The sequence below is a fragment of the Cupressus sempervirens genome, chromosome 5, assembly GCF_028749045.1.
Source record: "Cupressus sempervirens isolate cs-2001-9-10 chromosome 5, ASM2874904v1, whole genome shotgun sequence".
Taxonomy (NCBI): Eukaryota; Viridiplantae; Streptophyta; class Pinopsida; order Cupressales; family Cupressaceae; genus Cupressus; species Cupressus sempervirens.
The window spans coordinates 961,153,568-961,174,878 of record NC_143122.1 but is presented as its reverse complement, the minus strand read 5'-3'; the positions used below and the strand labels follow the sequence as shown (position 1 = coordinate 961,174,878).

The following is a 21,311-nucleotide window of genomic DNA, read 5'->3' as shown; positions in this document are numbered from 1 at the left end:
AAGAAGCAACCGGATGACCTCCCCTTCCTACTGTACGGCCTCCAAGAAGCAACAGTACAACGTCTCCTTACAACCATACGACCTCCAAGAAACAACCGTACAGCTACTAGCAGCTACCGTATGGCTTCCCTAAGCTACCAACTACCTGAAGCACTAGCCATCCGAAACCCTAAGGGAGACTAACTAAACCACTGAGGAAGAACTACTTGAAGCATTGGCCACCTGAAGCACTGAGGGAGAACTACCTGAAGCACTAACCTGAAGCATTGGCCACCCAAAGTACTAAGGGAGAACTACCTGACCTGAAATACTGGCCACCCGAAGCACTGAGGGACACTACCTGGAGCATACGACAAGACTACCTGAAGCATACTACAGGACTTCATAAGGAAACTCTAGAACGGAACATTACATTTGGTAAGTCCCTGAAACCTAATACACTATGACAATCAAAGTTGTATTAAGGTTTCAATGAATCCAGTGTTCCATGATGGATCAAAGCACATAGGGATTCCTTAACACTATGTGAGAGACATGGTATAAAGGAATGTGATCCAATCAAAGTATATTAGTACAAGCAATCGAACAACAAACATTCTCACCAAGCCTCTCTACAGTGTGAAAGTTGAACACTTCACAAGGAAACTTGGTATGGTTGAAATGTGAGTTATAGAGAGTGAATCTCAAATTGTTTATCTGTACTAATATATATATACAAAAAATGTTTAACTCCTTTTTGTCAAATGTGTGCCTTTATTACTTTATGGACCCCCTGTGTACATTATTGAGATGTGACGACCTTTCAGCTAATGAACACTTGTATTTAACATTGTAAGGTGACAACTTTACAATGATTAGTTTGCTATCATGATGAATATCATGTGACTTGATATTAGTGGACATCTCATGAAAGTTAATATCTGTTGGATATTTGGCTAGATATCATTAGAATTGATATCAGTTGAAGATCATTATGATCCTCATGAGATAATCATGGTGGACATGCCATAACTTGATATTTGTGATGGTAGACATCATGAGACTTGATGCCAGTGCACTTACCATAACTTGGATATATAAGAAGATTGTCATGTGACTTGATATTCTAGAGCATATTATATCCTCTGATATTACGAGTTAGGTTATATCTCTTCTCACAATAGATGAGCCTATTTCGATATATACTTGGTTTGACTCTTTATCCTCCCTAGCTAAGAGGGGGTGTTAAAGATAATACATTCGGTCAGATTAATGATAATCATTAGCATGATCTACACATACATATATCTATATGTATATATATAGTTATTCGACTTAGAATAGTATTGATCTTATTGAAACCAATTATCATTTATATCAGATCATAACACCTCTTGAATCCAAGTAAATTATCGATCTGCCCTTGCAGATTCTATCACTGACATTTCATGTTCCTCTTATATATTGATCAAGCAATGATCATATGATTGGCTAAAATGCAAATATCTGAATCAGTTTGAAGTCTGATTATATTGCCTTGCATATCAGCGATGTGATCTAGAGGTTAGTTTGACACAAATTAATGCTAATACAGATTGGTAATCAGATTCTATTTTGCAAAATAAATCACTGCAAATGAAAAGGCATGTCTTGAGTGGACGATTCATGTTCACCCAAGACATAACCTTTCATACCATATATATGCTAATACACAATCAGGCAAAAAAGTATCAAAATCAATGAATTCTCTGCCTTTTTGGAGTAGGGCGATTATAATCAGTATTCAGTATTTATTAAAATTGAATTAGTACTTGCTTCCACATTGGTCAAATACCAATATCAGATTACATCCTGCAAGACAGAAGTGATAGTTTAGCAAAATATATTCTGAAAGTAGAAGAGACATTTATTGCCATTATCTGAAATAAATGTAATGTCCCCTCTTTAGTTCGACATGGCATTGATCATGGATTTGCCTATTCCAGACTCTCGTAGGCAAATGGTGTGGAAAGAGAGTCAATTCTGCGGATCAGATGGTCATATCTTGCTCTTGAAGAAGTGTTAAGAGGTTATATTTTATCATTATGTGATATTGGGGCCTACATGTTATAATTTTAAGTTGAGTTGCACTTTTTATTTTATAAAATTACTTTATTATAAAAAGTGCATTATAATGAGAATTTATAAAGGATGTTTCTAGAAGTTCTAGCAACTTCTTAGAAAAGTGAATAAATAGAGGGCTGGGCCTCTCATTTGGACATGCTTGGATTTGAGAACTCTTCTACTTCTTCATTGGGAAGACATTTGTAGACTTTGGATCTGCAAATTATTATTCGGTCTTTGGGAACGAATCACTCCCTTGGATTGGCGACTTTGAGGGTGTGAAATATCACCTGAATTGTTGCATGATTGGAGTTGGTATTCAGCCATCTCATTGGAGCTTATTGAGAATTCGTTGTTAGGGTTTGTTTTGGTTGGAAAAAGGATTTCAGATTTGCCCTATCATTGGAGAAGCATTTGACAAGAGTTTGAAGACAGAATAGGTGCATTTTTCAGAATTGGCAAAGCAGGGTTCGGAACCACATAATTGCTCATATCTCCTCAACCCCTTGGAGTTATTTTTTATGGTTTTACAGGGTTACTACCTAACCCTAGGCGCCCATTTTCCTTGCATTTGGGGGTCCCAAAACCTTGGTATTATTTTTATCTAGCAGCCGTACAGGTACGGCCTGGTACGGCCCTGCTAGTTTGGGCAGCAGCTACAAATTAAGGACAGTGTTGGGGTGCGGTTGGAGGTTTTCATCAACGATTTGCATCAGAACGTGGTATTCTTCCATAGTTCTTCAAGCCAAGTTCTTGCATTCTGAAATATATGTCAATTTTTGGGTAAATTTGCTGTCATACAGTCATTGTAATAATCAGTCCAGAATTGGTAATAAAACAATTTCAGAATTTATTGCATTGTAATTGAAATATCGAAGGCTTTATATATATATTGTAATTCTGCGATTATATTCTGAAAGTATCAAATCTGAAATTGCCATATTCTGAATATTGTTACTGTTATTATTCATTACATGCCAAGTGTTTGACAAAATTCCTAAGTTCAGTTTGAGGGTTTTAGTGGCCTTTAAAAGAGAGGGTCATTAGAGTGGTATCAGAGCCAAAGTACTGCCATCCTGTAGGGAATTTGGAACAGCTGGGGAAGTGTTTGACGAAATGTCAAAACACTAAAATCAGAACATGCGACAGAGGCCTTATAATTTCCGCAATACCAAAGCAAGACAAGATAGGATTTCAGACCTGCAGAGCGAACAGTCTAGCTCATCTATCCAGGTGGACATAGAATCCAGTCATACAGACACAGGGGAGGTATTTTTTGATCAAGACTACGACTACAATATGGATAGAGGTGGGAATCTTGGTCCAGATCAGCGAGAGGAAAGATTTTTACAGTTATTAGACACTTTGGCACAGGGACAGCGATTAGCAGAACAGAGAGCACAGGAACAGAACCAGAGAATGGAGCTTATGATGCAGATGATGGCTCGACAAATGGGGTTGAACGCTAACAAAGGTGGAGGAAATAATCAGAATGGTCACAATCAGAATGGGAATAATCAGGATGAAATACATAATGGAGGCGAACAAATTGGGAACAATTTCGGACATGCCCCCCAGCAAGCTAGGACAGTGAGTTCGAGGCCTATGATTCCTACGTTCCTTCCTAGAGCTCCAAAGCAGCCGGTACCAGAACCCCAGATCACTGACATACAAGATCAGCTGAGGAGAGATTGGGAAGCAGGAGGTCCAGATTTTACAGCTGCAATCACCTTTAGAGAGTATATGGATGTGCGGATGAAGCATATGCCCCGTGGACAAGACAGGACTCAGAGCTATGAGCTACGAAAGAAAGTAAGAAAACTACAGTTACCATATTATGATGGCTCGGGGAAGTCTACAGCAAGAGCTTGGGTTCAAAAGCTTGACACATACTTTCAATTGAACCCTATGTCCGAGGAAGAAGCTATTAAGTATGCAGCAATTCACTTGGATGGGTTAGCACACGAGTGGTGGCATCATGGTATGGTCACTATGGGTCATGCACACATTACTTCGTATGTGGAGTTTACGGAGAGACTAATTGAACGTTTTGATAAGAAAGATCCAGAACTCCATTTCAAGGAATTAGCCCAGCTTAAACAATGGGGATCATTGGAAACATACATTTCAGAGTTTCAGAAACTTGCAGTGTTAGTAACAGATGTATCTGAACGAAGGCTATTGGTTTTATTTATGGATGGGTTAGTTGATCCGTTGAGAGGGTGGATTAAAGCTCTCAACCCTCCCACTTTGCAGGAAGCCATTAAGAAAGCTCGTGACATGGATTCCTCTTCAGCTTCTAAAAATAAATTTCAGGCAAAGAGTTTCCCTTCAGGAAAAGATAAGGACAGGAAACCCTTTCATAGAGAGGCACAGCTACCTAAGGAAGAAAGTAAGAGGCTGGACAAGGAGACACTTAATGACTTGCGGAGGAAGAAGCTATGCTTCTATTGCAAAGGCCCGTATGAGTACGGCCATGACTGTCCTATGAGGCCAAAAGGGAAGGCCAACCGGGCAATGTGGGCTTATTACGAAGGTTCAGATTCAAATGGTTCAGAACATCATGATGAGGATCCTGATGAAGCAGAGGGAGAGCAGGAGATAGACAGTGCAGGGCAAAAGCAGGAAACAGAGCTACATTTACAGGAAGCACGACTGTCTAGTATCCAGAGAGAGGGATCTTTCAGACTTCGGGGGGTCTTGGCTGGACAGAAGGTTATTACATTGTTGGACACAGGTGCCACGCATAATTTCATTGATGCACGATTCGTAGAGAAGCGTGGACTCATTACTGAGGAGTTCGAGGGACTAAGAGTCAAGGTAGCTGATGGATACACTCTTCGTTGTGACAGGATGGTACGAGACTTACCTTTGCGCTTGAACAACTATGAGTTTAAGGCGGACTATCATGTGGTCAACATGGGTGACATGGACATAGTACTTGGAATGCAGTGGCTACATTCATTGAAGGTGGTTACCCTGAGATTAGAGGATATGGAGATACAATTCGAAATGAATGGTAGGACTCATGTGCTAAAGGCTATCCGTAATGGAGACATCAGGACTATCTCATTTAGGCGGCTGGAGAGATTAACTAGGCATAATGATATAGAGTGGGCAGCAGTTTGTACTTTGATGCCTACACAGGAGGAGCAACATAAGGCGGAATATCATCCTGATATTCAGAAGTTGAGGATTAAGTACAAAAAGGTATTCAGTGAGATTCCATCAAGCAAGCCACCGGACAGAGGCATTGAGCATATTATTGAGCTGGAGGAAGGTGCTAAACCTATCATGATCACACCATATCGACATCCAAAGCGACTCAAGGATGAGATCGAAAGGACCATTGAGGAGTTGCTAGCGATGGGGCACATCCGACCCAGTAAGTCACCTTTTGCATCTTCTGTTGTTTTGGTAAAAAAGAAGGATGGAACGCTTCGGATGTGTATTGATTACAGGGCATTAAATAAGAGAACCATTAAGAACAGGTATCCTATTCCTCGCATTGATGAGTTGATAGATGAATTGCATGGGGCCTGTTATTTCACGAAAATTGATTTGAGATCAGGATATCACCAGATCAGAGTCCGTGAACAGGATATTGAGAAAACTGCTTTCAGATGTCATTGTGGGCACTATGAGTTTGTAGTCATCCCTTTCGGCCTGACCAATGCACCTGCCACTTTCCAGTCCACTATGAACAGAGTTTTCCACCATCAGTTGAGGAAATTCATGCTAGTGTTTTTTGATGACATTTTGATCTATAGTCGATCATGGCAGGAGCATCTAGAGCATTTGGAGACGGTGTTGAGCATTCTACAGAAGGAGTCCTTGTATGCAAAGGAGTCCAAATGTGACTTAGGGATGACCGAGCTGTTATATTTAGGACACATCATTAGTGCAGAGGGAGTGCGGATGGATCCTGAAAAGATTCGCGCTATTGTTGATTGGCCTCCACCAGAGAACCTTACACAGTTGAGGGGGTTCCTTGGTTTATGTGGTTTTTATCGCAGGTTTGTCAGTAGCTACTCACGACATGCAGCTCCCATGACAGATTTACTGAAAAAAGGGGAATTTGTGTGGACTCAGAAGGCACAGGACTGTTTTATGAGATTTAAGGAGATAATGACTACGTGCCCAGTTCTAGCATTACCTGATTTCACGAAGCCATTTGAGCTTCAATGTGATGCATCTGGAGAGGGAGTAGGTGCTGTACTTATGCAGAATAAGCACCCCATAGCTTATGAGAGCAGGAAGCTCAGAGGCCCTGAGCGTTCATTCAGTATATATGATAAGGAGATGTTGGCCATCATGCATGCTTTGGCCAAATTCAGACAATATCTTGTGGGTAGCAAGTTTTGTATTAAAACTGATCATAACAGTCTGAGGCATTTCTTGGGACTGCAGGACCTGAATGATCGCCAACAAAAGTGGGTAAGTAAGTTGCAGGCATATGATTTTGACATCTCATATGTCAAGGGAACTCAGAATGTTGTTGCAGATGCTCTATCTCGAAGGCCACACCTCACTCTTATGGTTCAGATAACAGAGGATTGGCGACACTTGATTATAGCAGAGTATGCCAGTGATACATGGGCCTCCGATATAGTAGAGGGAACAGTGATTGATACCAGATACACACTTGTAGATGATTTGATCATTTACAAGAACAGGATTTACCTAGTCCCAGGATCGAAGGTTAAGCAACTGATTATGAGAGCACTTCACGACTCACCGACAGCAGGCCATCCCGGGTACTTCAAGACTTACAAGTCAGTTCGAGAGCGGTTCACTTGGAAGGGGCTGAAAGCTGATGTTTTGCAGTATGTTCGAGAGTGTCTTGTTTGCCAGCAAAACAAACAAGAACACAGCTATCCGGCAGGGCTCCTACAGCCACTTCCGATTCCCGACAGGAAGTGGGAGTGCATCTCCATGGACTTTATCACAGGTTTGCCCAAAGTACAAGGACGAGATTGTATTTATGTGGTGGTAGATAGATTAACGAAATATGCTCATTTCTTTCCTATCACCACTACACACTCAGCAGCTCAGGTGGCAGAGGTTTTCTTTCGGGAGGTTTTCAGATTGCACGGCTTGCCTCAGAACATTGTGAGTGATAGGGATAGCCGTTTCATGAGTCACTTTTGGCAGGAGGTATTCCGGTTATGTGGCACGGAGCTTACACCCAGCACTAGCTATCACCCACAAACTGATGGTCAGACAGAAATTGTGAACAAATGGGTGGAAGGGTATTTAAGGAATTATGTGGCAGCTCAGCAGCGAGCTTGGGTCAGATGGATATATCTCTGCGAGTATTGTTACAATACTACATATCATATGACTATACAGATGACACCCTTCATGGCACTTTACGGTTATGAAGCACCTAGTTTCTTGGATTTGTTGTTGAGCGACAGCCGGGTACCCAGTGCAGGTGAATTATTACAGGAGAGTAAGGATATAGTTGCTACCCTCAAAGACAATATTGCAAGAGCTCAGAACCAGCAGAAGCAGTATGCAGACCAGAAGAGAACTGAGCGTAGTTTTGAGGTAGATGATATGGTTTACCTCATGTTGCAGCCATACAGGCAATCTACTCTTAAGAAGAGTGGTGCAGAGAAACTTAAGCCACGCTATTATGGACCATTCAGGATTATCAGGTGAGTTGGTGAAGTGGCTTATGAGTTGGAGCTTCCCGCAGATAGCAGAGTGCACAATGTGTTTCATGTGTCACGCCTCAAGAAGGCGTTGGGTCAAAATGTGGTGCCTTCTGCAGTATTACCTCCTTTAGACGATGAGGGAAAATTGATTTTAGTACCAGAATCCATCCTGGAGAGCAGAGAAAAGCAACTTCATAAAAGGGTGATCAGAGAATACTTGGTTAAGTGGAAAGATTTACCTGTTGAGGATGCTACTTGGGAGGGGGAGGCTATTTTGCAACACCGGGCGTTGAGATTGCTTGAGGCCAAGCAATTTCAGGAGGGGCGGACTGTAATGTCCCCTCTTTAGTTCGACATGGCATTGATCATGGATTTGCCTATTCCAGACTCTCGTAGGCAAATGGTGTGGAAAGAGAGTCAATTCTGCGGATCAGATGGTCATATCTTGCTCTTGAAGAAGTGTTAAGAGGTTATATTTTATCATTATGTGATATTGGGGCCTACATGTTATAATTTTAAGTTGAGTTGCACTTTTTATTTTATAAAATTACTTTATTATAAAAAGTGCATTATAATGAGAATTTATAAAGGATGTTTCTAGAAGTTCTAGCAACTTCTTAGAAAAGTGAATAAATAGAGGGCTGGGCCTCTCATTTGGACATGCTTGGATTTGAGAACTCTTCTACTTCTTCATTGGGAAGACATTTGTAGACTTTGGATCTGCAAATTATTATTCGGTCTTTGGGAACGAATCACTCCCTTGGATTGGCGACTTTGAGGGTGTGAAATATCACCTGAATTGTTGCATGATTGGAGTTGGTATTCAGCCATCTCATTGGAGCTTATTGAGAATTCGTTGTTAGGGTTTGTTTTGGTTGGAAAAAGGATTTCAGATTTGCCCTATCATTGGAGAAGCATTTGACAAGAGTTTGAAGACAGAATAGGTGCATTTTTCAGAATTGGCAAAGCAGGGTTCGGAACCACATAATTGCTCATATCTCCTCAACCCCTTGGAGTTATTTTTTATGGTTTTACAGGGTTACTACCTAACCCTAGGCGCCCATTTTCCTTGCATTTGAGGGTCCCAAAACCCTGGTATTATTTTTATCTAGCAGCCGTATAGGTACGGCCTGGTACGGCCCTGCTAGTTTGGGCAGCAGCTGCAAATTAAGGACAGTTTGGGGGTGCGGTTGGAGGTTTTCATCAACGATTTGCATCAGAACGTGGTGTTCTTCCATAGTTCTTCAAACCAGGTTCTTGCATTCTGAAATATATGTCAATTTTTGGGTAAATTTGCTGTCATACAGTCATTGTAATAATCAGTCCAGAATTGGTAATAAAACAATTTCAGAATTTATTGCATTGTAATTGAAATATCGAAGGCTTTATATATATATATATATTGTAATTCTGCGATTATATTCTAAAAGTATCAAATCTGAAATTGCCATATTTTGAATATTGTTACTGTTATTATTCATTACATGCCAAGTGTTTGACAAAATTCCTAAGTTCAGTTTGAGGGTTTCAGTGGCCTTTAAAAGAGAGGGTCATTACAATAAATTTGATCATTAATTTACAAAAATCCTTGCAAACCTACACTTTTGAGGAGCCAAGAATGATCCTTGAGAGATTTGATGAAGAAACAACCCTATTGGAGGCAAAAAAGCATTGAGTTTTGGTGATGAATCTTGTGATTCTTATCTGCAAAATCCCATTTTTCCTAAAAGCACCCAAAAAAAGTGGGTTTTCACATGTCCAAAACATATGTTTTCCTCTCAAAAATGGCCACTCTTGCTTGGTTGATAAAATACGCATTCCAAAATGCATATTTTGCAGCCCAAAATCTCCACTCATCCAAAAATGCATGTAAAGGAAGTAAAGACCTAGTTTTATTAATGAAAATCGTGTACTTTTCAAGCCAAAAATCACCACCCAAAGCCTCCAACGGTTATAAGGTGTAATGTCCCCTCGTCTGGGCTTATAGGATTTGCGAGTGATTCCTCCAAATTATTTATAAAAGACTTCTTCCTGAAGTATAATATCTTTGCAAAGATAGACAATTCGATATCTGCTAGATGACTTAATATTATACTCACACTTAGTGTTCTGAAACCTCTATTAATTCTAATAAGATTAAGTTGAAGTGAACTTGATAATTAGTAGCTTTCCAAAAACCAATCTAGGAGTAGATTGTTGATATAAATATTGTTTCATAATCTATAATGTTCTGGATGGTATTACTGAAGATCTTGTATTTGTACACTCTATTCACTAGAGTGCAAGCAAGGCTGAGACCCAACTATGTAAGTATTATTATCGTTGGAGTATATGGAATTCATGTGTTCCAATATTACAATGGTGCCTTGTTTGGTTGACATGTCTTTTGAAGAATAGTTGACTTGATACCTTCTTCATTTGATACCTCCTTGACTTGATGCCTCTTCGTAATGCCTTATTAATCTTGTCTGCTCGATGTTCACTCGTGATTCCAAACACTGCATATACATTTTCCCCTCTCATTTCGTTGCCCTATCTACTATGAGATCAGAGGGAGATTTCATTGCCTGTTTCGAGATTGTTTTTCTCTTTCTGACTTCTTCAGCTACTGTGACCAACGATGTCTAGCTCTCTATCTTTAGGAGGCCACTCTACTCCATCATAGCACTCTACAGGCACTTCTTCCTCACTAGCATACTTCGACTCAGCTCATTACTGCTTTTTTCACACCCTTATCTCCTTTGCATGGTGTGAAAGGGCAGTCTAGTTCTTCCAATTCTTTTGATCATTCCAGGTCTGTTAGACCTCGTACCAGTTTCTTATATCAGCGGCACTCTTGTACAAGTTCACAGAGACATACTAGAGCTTCTTTGCACTCACAGTCATATCCTTCTGTGACTGATTTATTCTCGCCAAGAAAGGACTCCTAGTCTTTATCTTTGTCTTGGCATCTCTCTCTGTGTCTCGTTTTATCTCTCTTCTTCTTCTGTTCTTTAGTTGTTTTCTTTTTACGGACACCGTTTGGTGCTCCTATTGTTTTCAGCTTCCTGGTTGTTACCTTCCAGTCCCATAGACCTTTGATGGTCTTTTGTTGGACATTAATACTATTATCTTATCTTATCTTATCTCATTCGTTTCTGATCAATTTCATTCGTAACTTATTCCTGATGTTTATGGCATCATTTCCTTGGATAACTTGGATACAAGTTAGCATATATCACTACTATTGTCTCACGTTGATAAATGATGAGTCGATTTCCTTATTCTTTGACTTGTATATTATAGTATTCTTCTCCCTCACTCTAATTAATTTAAATTAATCTTAGTCATCTATCTGATTTACAAACCTACGTAGCAGATATCTAAGTGTAGACATTTAGAACTGATGCCAATACAATTAGTTTCTATATTCTTCTTCATTCGCTATTTCTTTGTAATGAGTTTAGAGTCTCCTAATTAATAGTTGTTCTCCTTTGTATAAAGGTAACGTTCGAGTCTGATCCTCTTCAATTTCTCCAATTAATGTATTGATTTTGGCCTCCGATCTTTTCTTTCCTTGCTTCAACGTACTTGCTCTTGTACAAATATACATCTCTGAATCTGCCAGGTTTAACATGGATTCTCCTTCCTAAGTTTGTGATGTTAGTGAGTGCAAGTAATTGTTCGTAGATCTATCACAGTGGACATACATTCATGCAACCTTTGAAGCAAAGTAATATTCTTTTTTTTTTTCCAAATGTTTGTGCATAGTGTAAATATGCTGGCGTACAATAACCTTCTTAGTAGCCCTTGACAGTGAATGGTTGTCTTTCCTCGTAATGACTTTGTCTGCCACTCCTCAGTATCTTTCTTTCCAAACACTCATTTCCTCCTTAATCGCCAACTTGGTTATTTTATCTCCCCCCATGATATAAATACTCAGATTTCCTCAACCATTGTGACTATTCCCTATAATCACACTATCATTTTTATGTATTGTATTAATTAATGATAATATGTTTATATTAAATTTATAATAAGAGATATATTTGATAGTATTATTTTATACTCTTTCATGAATAAACTATATTATGGTTTACTATTTTATTTAGTGAATATTTTAATAATAAATATATATATTTAAATTTTCTTTTATTAAACATATAATTTATTTATTATTAATTTGTTTAATCTTTTATTAACTCTCTTATTATTATTAAAATCAATCATCGGAATGGGGATATTACATAAGGTAAGTAAAGATGCACTTTTGGTGATAAAAACACATGCTTTTGCCTCTAAATTTGCCACCCATATGAGGATTTCCTTAAAAATGCATTTGTTGTGTGTAATGACAGGGTTTTTCTACACAAAAGCACATGCTTTTGCATTTAAAATCACTAGTTCTAAGAATTTCTAGTGTTAATGAAACTAATGACATATTTTTAAAATGGAAAAGCATGTACCTTTGGGTTCAAATTCCCCACCTATATGCAATTTAATCATAACTCAAGTCAATAAACACATTAATAGACTTCTAAAGTGCAATAACATGTTCTTTTGGGTTCAGATTGCCCACTTATAAGCACTTTAGTGATATAAAAAAATGTGTTATTACCTATAAAAAGTCCACCTATATGTATTTAGGACATATTTTATTGGCAACGGCTTTTTAATAAGTGTTTTACATGTTGATATATGCTCTTAATGATAAAAACCAACACCTTTGTGCAATTTAAATGTCTCATGTAATTTAATTTAATAAATAACTATAGTTTTGAATATAGTAACATGAAAATAGATGTAAAAAGGCTAATTTTCATAAAACATTAAAAACTATGGTCAAATCAACTCAAAATGAGCTAAAACTTTCAAACGGATGTCAAAATCCACTTTAAATATTAAAGATAAATTTATTTTGTGTAGGTGTCGATAAAAAGCCCACTTTGGGGGATTTTTAATCAAGATGTGTTGTCACCCTGAAAAACCCACATCTTTTCCATTATAAACTGAGCAAGACAACTCCGTTTAAGGCCTTAGTTAGCTCGGAACAATTGGAATTGCAAGAGCTATTATCAAAAGACAAAAATAAGCCTCAAAACTATTTACAACAAGAAGAAAAATAAAGAAAAGAAATGAAAGTTTAACAAAAATCAATCATTTGCAGACAGAGAAGAAATACTCTTATTTACAAACATTTGAGGATCCAACTTGATAGAAACTTTCAAAAGGAACACGCAAATAGAGTTACATAAAGCACAATTCAAAGATGATGAATTGCCTTCGTGATGCTTTACTAATGCATCAAAACATAGAGGATACACCTACGAATCCATGAGAAAATTTCATAAGGCTGCCACAATTTTGTGAAGTAAAAATCAAGGACAACACAACACAACACAAATCCTAACTGGGTCACCATAGAATATAAGAACATCAACCAATGGTTTCTTTACTGACTACAATAGAAATGATCATACATTCCCACCGGCCAATATAAACAGAGCTTAGGGAAAACACATAGAAAAATAAATCTTCGTAGACAACTCTTGTACAAATGCACAAGATTTAATATTATTAATAAAATTATCAAAAACAGAATTATTGGAAGAACTCAATAAGTAATTTTCACTTCTCCTATATAACTATTAAATAACCACCCTGATTTGACTGTCATATTTCTAATTACTTAAAGCAATCATGTTCAACCAAATAGAAGAGTGCAATTGAACTAATACTCCAAACATAGCGGTTCAATCCTTAATTTAACAATGTTACCTGCATGTTGCTGATAAGAAGTGCCATTAATATTAACCCAAGAACTACAATAGATATTGAGAAAATTTCTTCTCCAAAATAACTGGTGGGTGACAAACCCTGGCAAAGAGTGCTGCAAGGCCAAATTTAAAGTAAGGTAAAATATAGCACAGCAAAAATATAAAATATTTATCCATGGCATTTCATAAAAATTGAACTTCTGAAATACTCAGTTCGTTCATATAAATTTCAATTCTATATAAGTTTCATAAGAACCAAAGAGTATCATACATTCATTTTATATGCACATCATTCCCAACTTGGAATATCTTGGAACAACAAAGTCAAATCAAGGAAACTTCATCAAGAGGACATAATTACAAAATAACTTAATAAGGTTAGTATTACGCAACGTCTTGAAACAAACTTATGCCTGGCACAAAATGCATATGTAACCTCTTAGAGTAATATTTTCTTAGCCAGCTTCTAAGAACCACATAATTGAATAATTGGAAAAACATCACTGCAAATCAGTTTTGTATAGACAAGGTCTAAATTAATGAAATAAACATTATAATATAATATTGTTGCCCCACTTTTCACCCCATACCTATGTTGTTAAAAGTGAAAGATTTTGAAGCCATAGTCATGTCTAGTCTGATTTGTGCCTAGGTCTAAGTCCTCCCTAGAACAAGCTATCTTTGTCGGGTTTCCCTGCCCTTGCCTTCTTGCTCTAAGCCAGGTGGGTTGTTTTTAAAACTCTCTTCATATTGGGTAGGTTATAATTCCCAACCAGGCAAGGAAAATGTGCTCCTATTGATGTTCCTTCTAAAGAAGAATGATGATCAAAAGTCACATGAATCTATTCGGACAACATCTTGAAGGATTTCATATTTCCGATTGCTTTAGGCTAAAGAAGTCTCCAGAATTACAGAACTAGAATGAAATGTATTGTTATTATTCCAGTTGCATTCCACATGATATTATGATCTGCAGGCTCAAGATATATAAAGTATTTCAAAGGAATGCATTTCAAGCAATAATTAGACTTTGGAGAAACATTTTAATATTAACTTATGCATTAATTCCAATTCTTTAGAAGAGTCTTCCAAAATAACTAAAGTGATCACCTAGGGATGATATACTGTTTATCTCAATATCAAGAAGGTGATAGCATTGCATTTTCTGATTTGATATTAACTTAAAGAGCAGAATATGGGGCAGTCAGAGATTGAATCGTATTTAGTTGCTTTTGGAGATGAAGCAAATGAAATTGTGTATGTTTCGGCCCCACAACTCTGCCAGCATTTATATTGTGACTTATTAGTTAACAGGGTTCACTATGAGTATAATGGAGATGTGACATTCTAAAGATTACAGTGGGATGGCTAAATATTTCTAAATCACGGTCTCTTTAAATCTCTCGCATCATGTTTCAAGCAAAGAAGTTTATGTCTACCCTTGTTCCTCAAAGGCTCCATGCACATGAGCAACGGACTGCAGGCCTAGTAGTGGTTCCTTCTAGTTCAACTGGTAGTCCAGCTGCATCTGGAGGTAGTGCATCAGCAAAGCAACGATTACGCTGGACACCTGAATTGCATGACCAATTCGCAGAGGCAATTGCTCAGCTTGGTGGTGCAGATAGGGCAACACCTAAGGGAGTTCTTAAGGTTATGGGTGTTCAAGGGCTTACTATCTATCACGTGAAAAATCACCTGGTTCAAACTACCAAAGCACTGTTGCAAGTTTGACAAGGAAGAAGACATTAAAGAGGCCACTTCATTGGGTGAGGTTGAATATGATCCAAATCAAATAGAAAAGGAAGTGATAATCACAGCAATTGAAGATGCTGGGTTTGAAGCAGAGCTAATTCATACTGGGCAACAAGACAAATCATCAATTGGGATTGCTGGTATGTTTACTGAACATGATGCCAAATATGTTGAAGGCATTCTTGGAAGCTTGAAAGAAGTCAGTATGTTCGTGGTTGACTTAATGCTTTCAAAAGTAGATGTTCTCTTCGACCCAGAAGTGATAGGTTTGAGATCCATTGTAGATGCCATTGAGAGTGAACGCAATGGTCGTTTTAAAGTAATATTAAATGGCGCTTACTCTGCTTACTCTCCAAGTCATATAAATGAATCCTCACATATGTTGCGGCTATTCACTTTCAGCATATCTTTTAGTGTTCCTGTTGTTTTTATAGGAGTGGTCTGCCCTCATATACCATTCATGTATAGTTTGCTACTTCTACGTTGTGGTCCCTTTTTAATGGGAGATTGGTTAAAATGGGCACTAGTAACCCCTGTTCAGTTTGTTATTGGCAAGCGATTTTATGTTGCAGCCTACAGAGCACTAAGAAATGGTTCAGCAAATATGGATGTATTAGTTGCACTTGGCACATCAGCTGCTTACTTTTATTCTGTCTGTGCCCTCCTGTATGGTGCTGTTAGTGGCTACTGGACAGCAACCTACTTTGAAACAAGTGCTATGCTTATTACTTTTTTTTTGTTGGGAAAGTATTTGGAAGTTGTTGCAAAAGGGAAAACATCAGATGCAATCAAGAAGCTCTTAGAACTTGCGCCAACCACTGCTTTGCTGCTAATTAAAGATTCAGATAGCAAGATTGTTGGAGAAAGAGAGATTGATGCGCAATTGATTCAACGAGGTGATATACTGAAAGTGCATCCAGGGTCACAGGTACCATCTGATGGAACTGTAATATGGGGTTCCAGCCATATCAATGAGAGCATGATTACTGGTGAGTCTATCCCTGCTTCGAAGGAGGTAGGAGACAGTCATAGGAAGCACAATGAACATAAATGGAGCTCTTCACATTGAAGCTACAAGAATAGGCTCAGACACTGTCTTGTCACAGATTGTCAATCTGGTTGAGACAGCTCAAATGGCTAAAGCACTAATTCAAAAATTTGCTGATTATGTTGCTAGTGTCTTTGTTCCAGTTGTTGTTACACTAGCATTTGTGACATGGTTGAGCTGGTATCTTGCTGGAGCTCTTGGTACTTATCCAGAAGAATGGCCACCTCCCAGAACTGATCATTTTGTTTTTGCTCTGATGTTTTCTATCTCTGTGCTTGTCATTGCCTGCCCATGCGCTTTGGGGTTAGCTACTCCAACAGCTGTTATGGTGGCAACCGGTGTTGGTGTAATAACCCTCCTCAAATCTGCCCTCAAAAATGCTGATGAAAGCTCAAGGAATTTCATCAAACAATTCACATGCAAGGTACGTATGACTGATATAGTATTTCAGCTAGCTTCAAATGACCTTTTTACAATTTGCATCAATGAAAATCTTGTGCTAGAAGACTACAATGGACAACACAAATGACCTAACATGAGTGTGCTACTAAATTTGACAATATTCAGTGCATATATATATTTTAAGCATGAGAAAAGAACACCTACAGCCAACTGACATTTTTACAAACAGTTGGTATGCAAACTAACTAGCTGATAAATAATGATATTAAATTGCTTAAATGACACCGGCAACTATTATCTTCTTAATTGCAATGAAAGTTACAATGCTCATGAAATATTGCCAAGACTTTGGCATTTACATGGATTACAAAATGATAATGCTGGTATAATGCACACTTACAGCTGAAAGCTTATATCACCCTAAAAACAATACTAACAAAAGAACCTAGTTGTAGAAGGCTGAAATAATTTCCTTCTATGCTGCCCCTTCTTCTTTGCTTTTTTCAAACAGCTTTTTCGGCCTGCTTTTTCGTACCTGCTTTTTCAACCTGCTTTTTCGGTTCCGCTTTTTGAACTGCTTTTACGGATTGCTTTTTCCGCCTGCTTTTTCGGTTCCGCTTTTTTCGGGCTGCTTTTTCGAATCTTCTTTTTTCAGACTGCTACCATGTTGAATCTCAAGACCATATCTTTCAATCGCATCAAGATTTCCAGCTTGAAGGGATTTCGTCTTTCAAACTATTGAGATATAATCTCCAGAAAATTCTCCAATTTCTTTGATATTTCCAAGCCTGAATAAATGAGAGCTATCCTCTTCCTTTTAATCCCTTCCTCACTTGCTCCACGCTTTCATCTTGCCAATGTGGGATAATACATGACTTTTAATATTACTTCTTTTTTTCTTTTTACAAAGTCCATGTATGTACTCAAAAGGGGGACTCTTGATTTTTATAAAGTGACTTTATGAAACATTATAATATTTAATTTAAATAGTCACTTTACCGTTGTAACTTCAAACATTAAAATAATATACCAAATAAACTCAAAATCCCACATATAATAGCTCATTAGAAAGAGCCCAACAAAATGCATCTCATCCTGTCACTGAAAATTGAAGGCACTGCATCCCCCTATTGGCTTACTAAAAATAGTAAGTCTCCCTGACAACCCAACAAACGAACTCCGTTTGGCCTATAATTAAATTTGACTAGGCCAAATAACCTCAGGATCCCTTTTGAAGTCCTGGTTACCCCTCGGGACCATACAAGAATGGGCTAACGACAACATACCTCCAAACTGGCTAAGTGGGGGACATTACAGTTGAAGCTACTAATGGAGTTCTTATCAAAGGAGGTGATGCTTTGGAATGTGCACAAAAAATAAGATGTCTTATATTTGATAAAACGGGTACCCTCACAGAGGGTAAGCCCTCTGTTACTGCTGCTACAGTTCTATCCAATATAGAACTAGGAGAATTTCTGAGAATAGTTGCTTCTGCAGAGGCAAGCAGTGAGCACCCATTAGCAAGAGCAGTAGTCAACTATGCGTATCATTTTCATTTTTCCAGTGAGCCACCCAAGGATAATGATATGCGAGCTCTTAAAACCAAAAATACTAGTTGGTTAATCCCAAAGAGTTGATAGAATGGGTCTTTGAGTTTAGGACTTAGTACTTTGATGCCGATCAGATTATAACATGTAAGATATGGTAAATAGACTTAGTTAAACTTAGAGCTCTTCATGATAAGTTTGTCCCCAGCTCTCCCTTATATGCCTGCAACCAAAAACTAAGAGATGTATAAATGTTTATGATATTTTACGCCAAGAATATCACTGTTAAACCATTATTTGCAACAATTGTCAATGTTGAGAATGAACATATGGTAAACCACCTTTTCCCTTGTCACATGCCCTTTCGAATTCTGGAAGTTGAAACACTTTGTATTCCCATGAATGCTGTACGTTTGTAAATTCTATATATACTATTGAAGAAGATAATAAAAGGGTGGACAAGTTATTGGTGTAAAGGACTTGATATTGCAAAGCCAATAAAAGAGTGTTTTATGTCAATAATTTTTGTTCCATTTAGTTAGCCTGTTGCTTCTATGCGTCTTTCTTTTAAATCTAAATTGCAGGAAGAAAGGAAGGATGTTTCGTTCTTTTTGTAATAAGGATATGAATTAATCAGAGTAGGATGTGCTTTGTGAGATTCAGGAAAAGATTCAGGAGAAGTTCCTAATCATTTCATTTAAATTTCTGTAGATAGTTGCTGAGTTATGAATTCATAGGATTTGTGGATTCCATAGCTTGGTTTGTAGATCAATAAGTATTTTCTTGCCTGAATTAAGCTCTGGTTAGACTTAGTTTGGTTAGCCTCTTCTGCTCTCAAGTTAAGAGGATACCCCGAGTTAGATGTAGAAACAAAAACATATTTCTTTGAAAATCATCCACATAGGGAGCTGTACCTATAAATTCAGAGAAAAGCTGGTAATTAGAAGATGGCTTTTCAACTGTTGTACACAGATGTTGTTCAGCATTCGAGCATTCAAATTCATATCATCACAAGGAATAAAAAAGACAAATTTGTTTACCAACAAATATCTCAAACAAGAATATAAATAGTATATATAAATAAGGTTTGTAATTTTATATGTTATGAGTAAATATATAATCAAGAATTGTAATGTCCTTGATCTTACACAGGCTACATTTAGGACTATTCACTTTAATTTTCATTGCAAAGACATCCCTTGTCCAAAACTTTGAGCTCAATTTCTTTAATTGGCAATTAAGTCTTATTTAATTCTGTAATGTCCCCGTTTTTGCAAGCATCGAAGTTTAAGGGATTGGCCTATTATTGTGATCTTTGTAGTCTAATTATTATGGATAGAGGATCTTCTGAGTCAATGGCTTGGCTTGGGAGGGTTTTGTCTTCTCCACAATTTAGTAAGCTACAGGTTGGTCTTCATTTGGTTCAAATTGGACTTCATTTGGGCTTAGTTTTGTGTACTTACTATTTGTGGTAAGTTGGGTGTTGATTGAGATGGACCCTTTCTATTTTTGAAAAGTGCATTTGGTCACATGGATAAATAATAGGTACAACTCCTATTTCAAACGACATATTTAAATGATGAGTATTTTGGGAGTTATTATATTTTTAGTGGCCAAATTATTATTAATTTATTAAATGGCTTCTAAATAACTTATAATTTAATTTTATAATTTCACTTAAGTTGAGAGTTGAATTATCATTGGAAAGAGTCATTTATTAATTAGTTAAGTCAAGTCAAGTGAAAGAATCTAATGGAAGCTTCTAATTAATGTTGTGTGGTAAAGCTTCTTGAGTGAAGTTACATTTTGGCAACTAAAAGAGCATCAAAAGGTTATAAATACAAGCCCATTTGTTGAGAAAAGGATGCTTGGATAATTTATTTACTTTTGTTGCCTTTATGGCTTTTCCTGAGGTTCTGAATTTTGATGCCCTTGCTGAGGTATAAGGTTTTGGAGCTGAAAAGTGTTGGGTAATTCACAGTTGAAGTATTGTGAATTCTTTTTCCTTCAGATCATATGAAATCACTGCCGAGGTACAGTAATTTGGCAAATTGTTTGGAATCTTTCATTACGGTATTTACTGTAGCTAGGAAGATTTTGTGTGCTGAAGAATTTAGTGTTTGAGATCATTGGCTTGCATGATCAATTATATCAATTGTTGGGTGAGGATTTATGTTGCAAATTGGAATTATTTAATCACGGGTTGAAAGCCCTATCAGGCTGTTTTATTATATCCTTGGCTGGACGTTATTCCTGCAATTTTCTGTGTCTGTTCATCTGCACAACTGGGTGACTGGCTACTGAAGATTGGGACATCTTAAATACTGATTTTTGGGCGGCAACAAATGGTGATCAGCGTGCCTATTCTGGGCAGTAAATTCTCTGCCATTCAATCTTCTTGGGATTGTCTGCTATCATTTTGATAGGCATGGTGTTCGCGTGCCTCCTTGCCAACAACAGTTACTGTGTGAGGGAATTATCAATAAATGTGTGCATTCTCAGTCTGCTGTGATTTGGAGCTGCTTATCCAAAATCAGGTTCCTTGTTTAAATTTTTTTTGTGAAGATAAATAAAGTGTCTTTGCTGAGATTACTTATATAGGTTGCAAACTGGTTGAAGCTGTGTACTGCTGCAAGTGGCATTGTCTTCAAAAGTCGTTGCATATTGAATAGCATTTTGCTTGGTCATGAGCAATTGAGATGTACTAATCATAGCATTGTAATAAAACCATTAGCGGTGCAGCAATAATACGTAATATCTTTATTGCAAGTCTGAGCATATTTTGATGGTTAACTTAGCTCGTTGTGAAAGTTTATTTGCACATGTCAGCATTGTGTTAGAAATTTTGAAGAAACTTATTTTCAGCAGCAAGAGTCATTTGGGTGTTGTTACAAATTCATTGTTACTTGTATATATAAGAACGAGAATATATATTGATTTTGTGTATATATTCCCCTAAGTGTTGAACATGTATTACTCGGACTTGTAAGAAGTATCGAATTTCATTCTTCCTCTCTATAAAGATTCTCCTTTATTTCTGGATAGATCTCTCATATTTCTA

At 37.5% G+C, this 21,311-nt stretch overlaps 1 protein-coding gene and 1 pseudogene across 4 annotated transcripts in view; one reads left to right on the top strand and one right to left on the bottom strand.

Moving 5' to 3' along the window:
• LOC149559148 (putative cyclic nucleotide-gated ion channel 5) overlaps positions 1 to 21,311 on the bottom strand; it is a 260,904-nt gene that overhangs the window by 107,523 nt on the left and 132,070 nt on the right. For all 4 annotated transcript variants that reach the window (XM_089833071.1, XM_089833072.1, XM_089833070.1 and 1 more), the window contains one exon: positions 13,503 to 13,614. In XM_089833071.1, coding sequence (XP_089689197.1) covers positions 13,503 to 13,614 — 112 coding nt within the window. The remainder of the gene's footprint in view (positions 1 to 13,502; positions 13,615 to 21,311) is intronic.
• On the top strand, positions 14,912 to 18,340 carry LOC149559150 (copper-transporting ATPase RAN1 pseudogene; annotated as a pseudogene).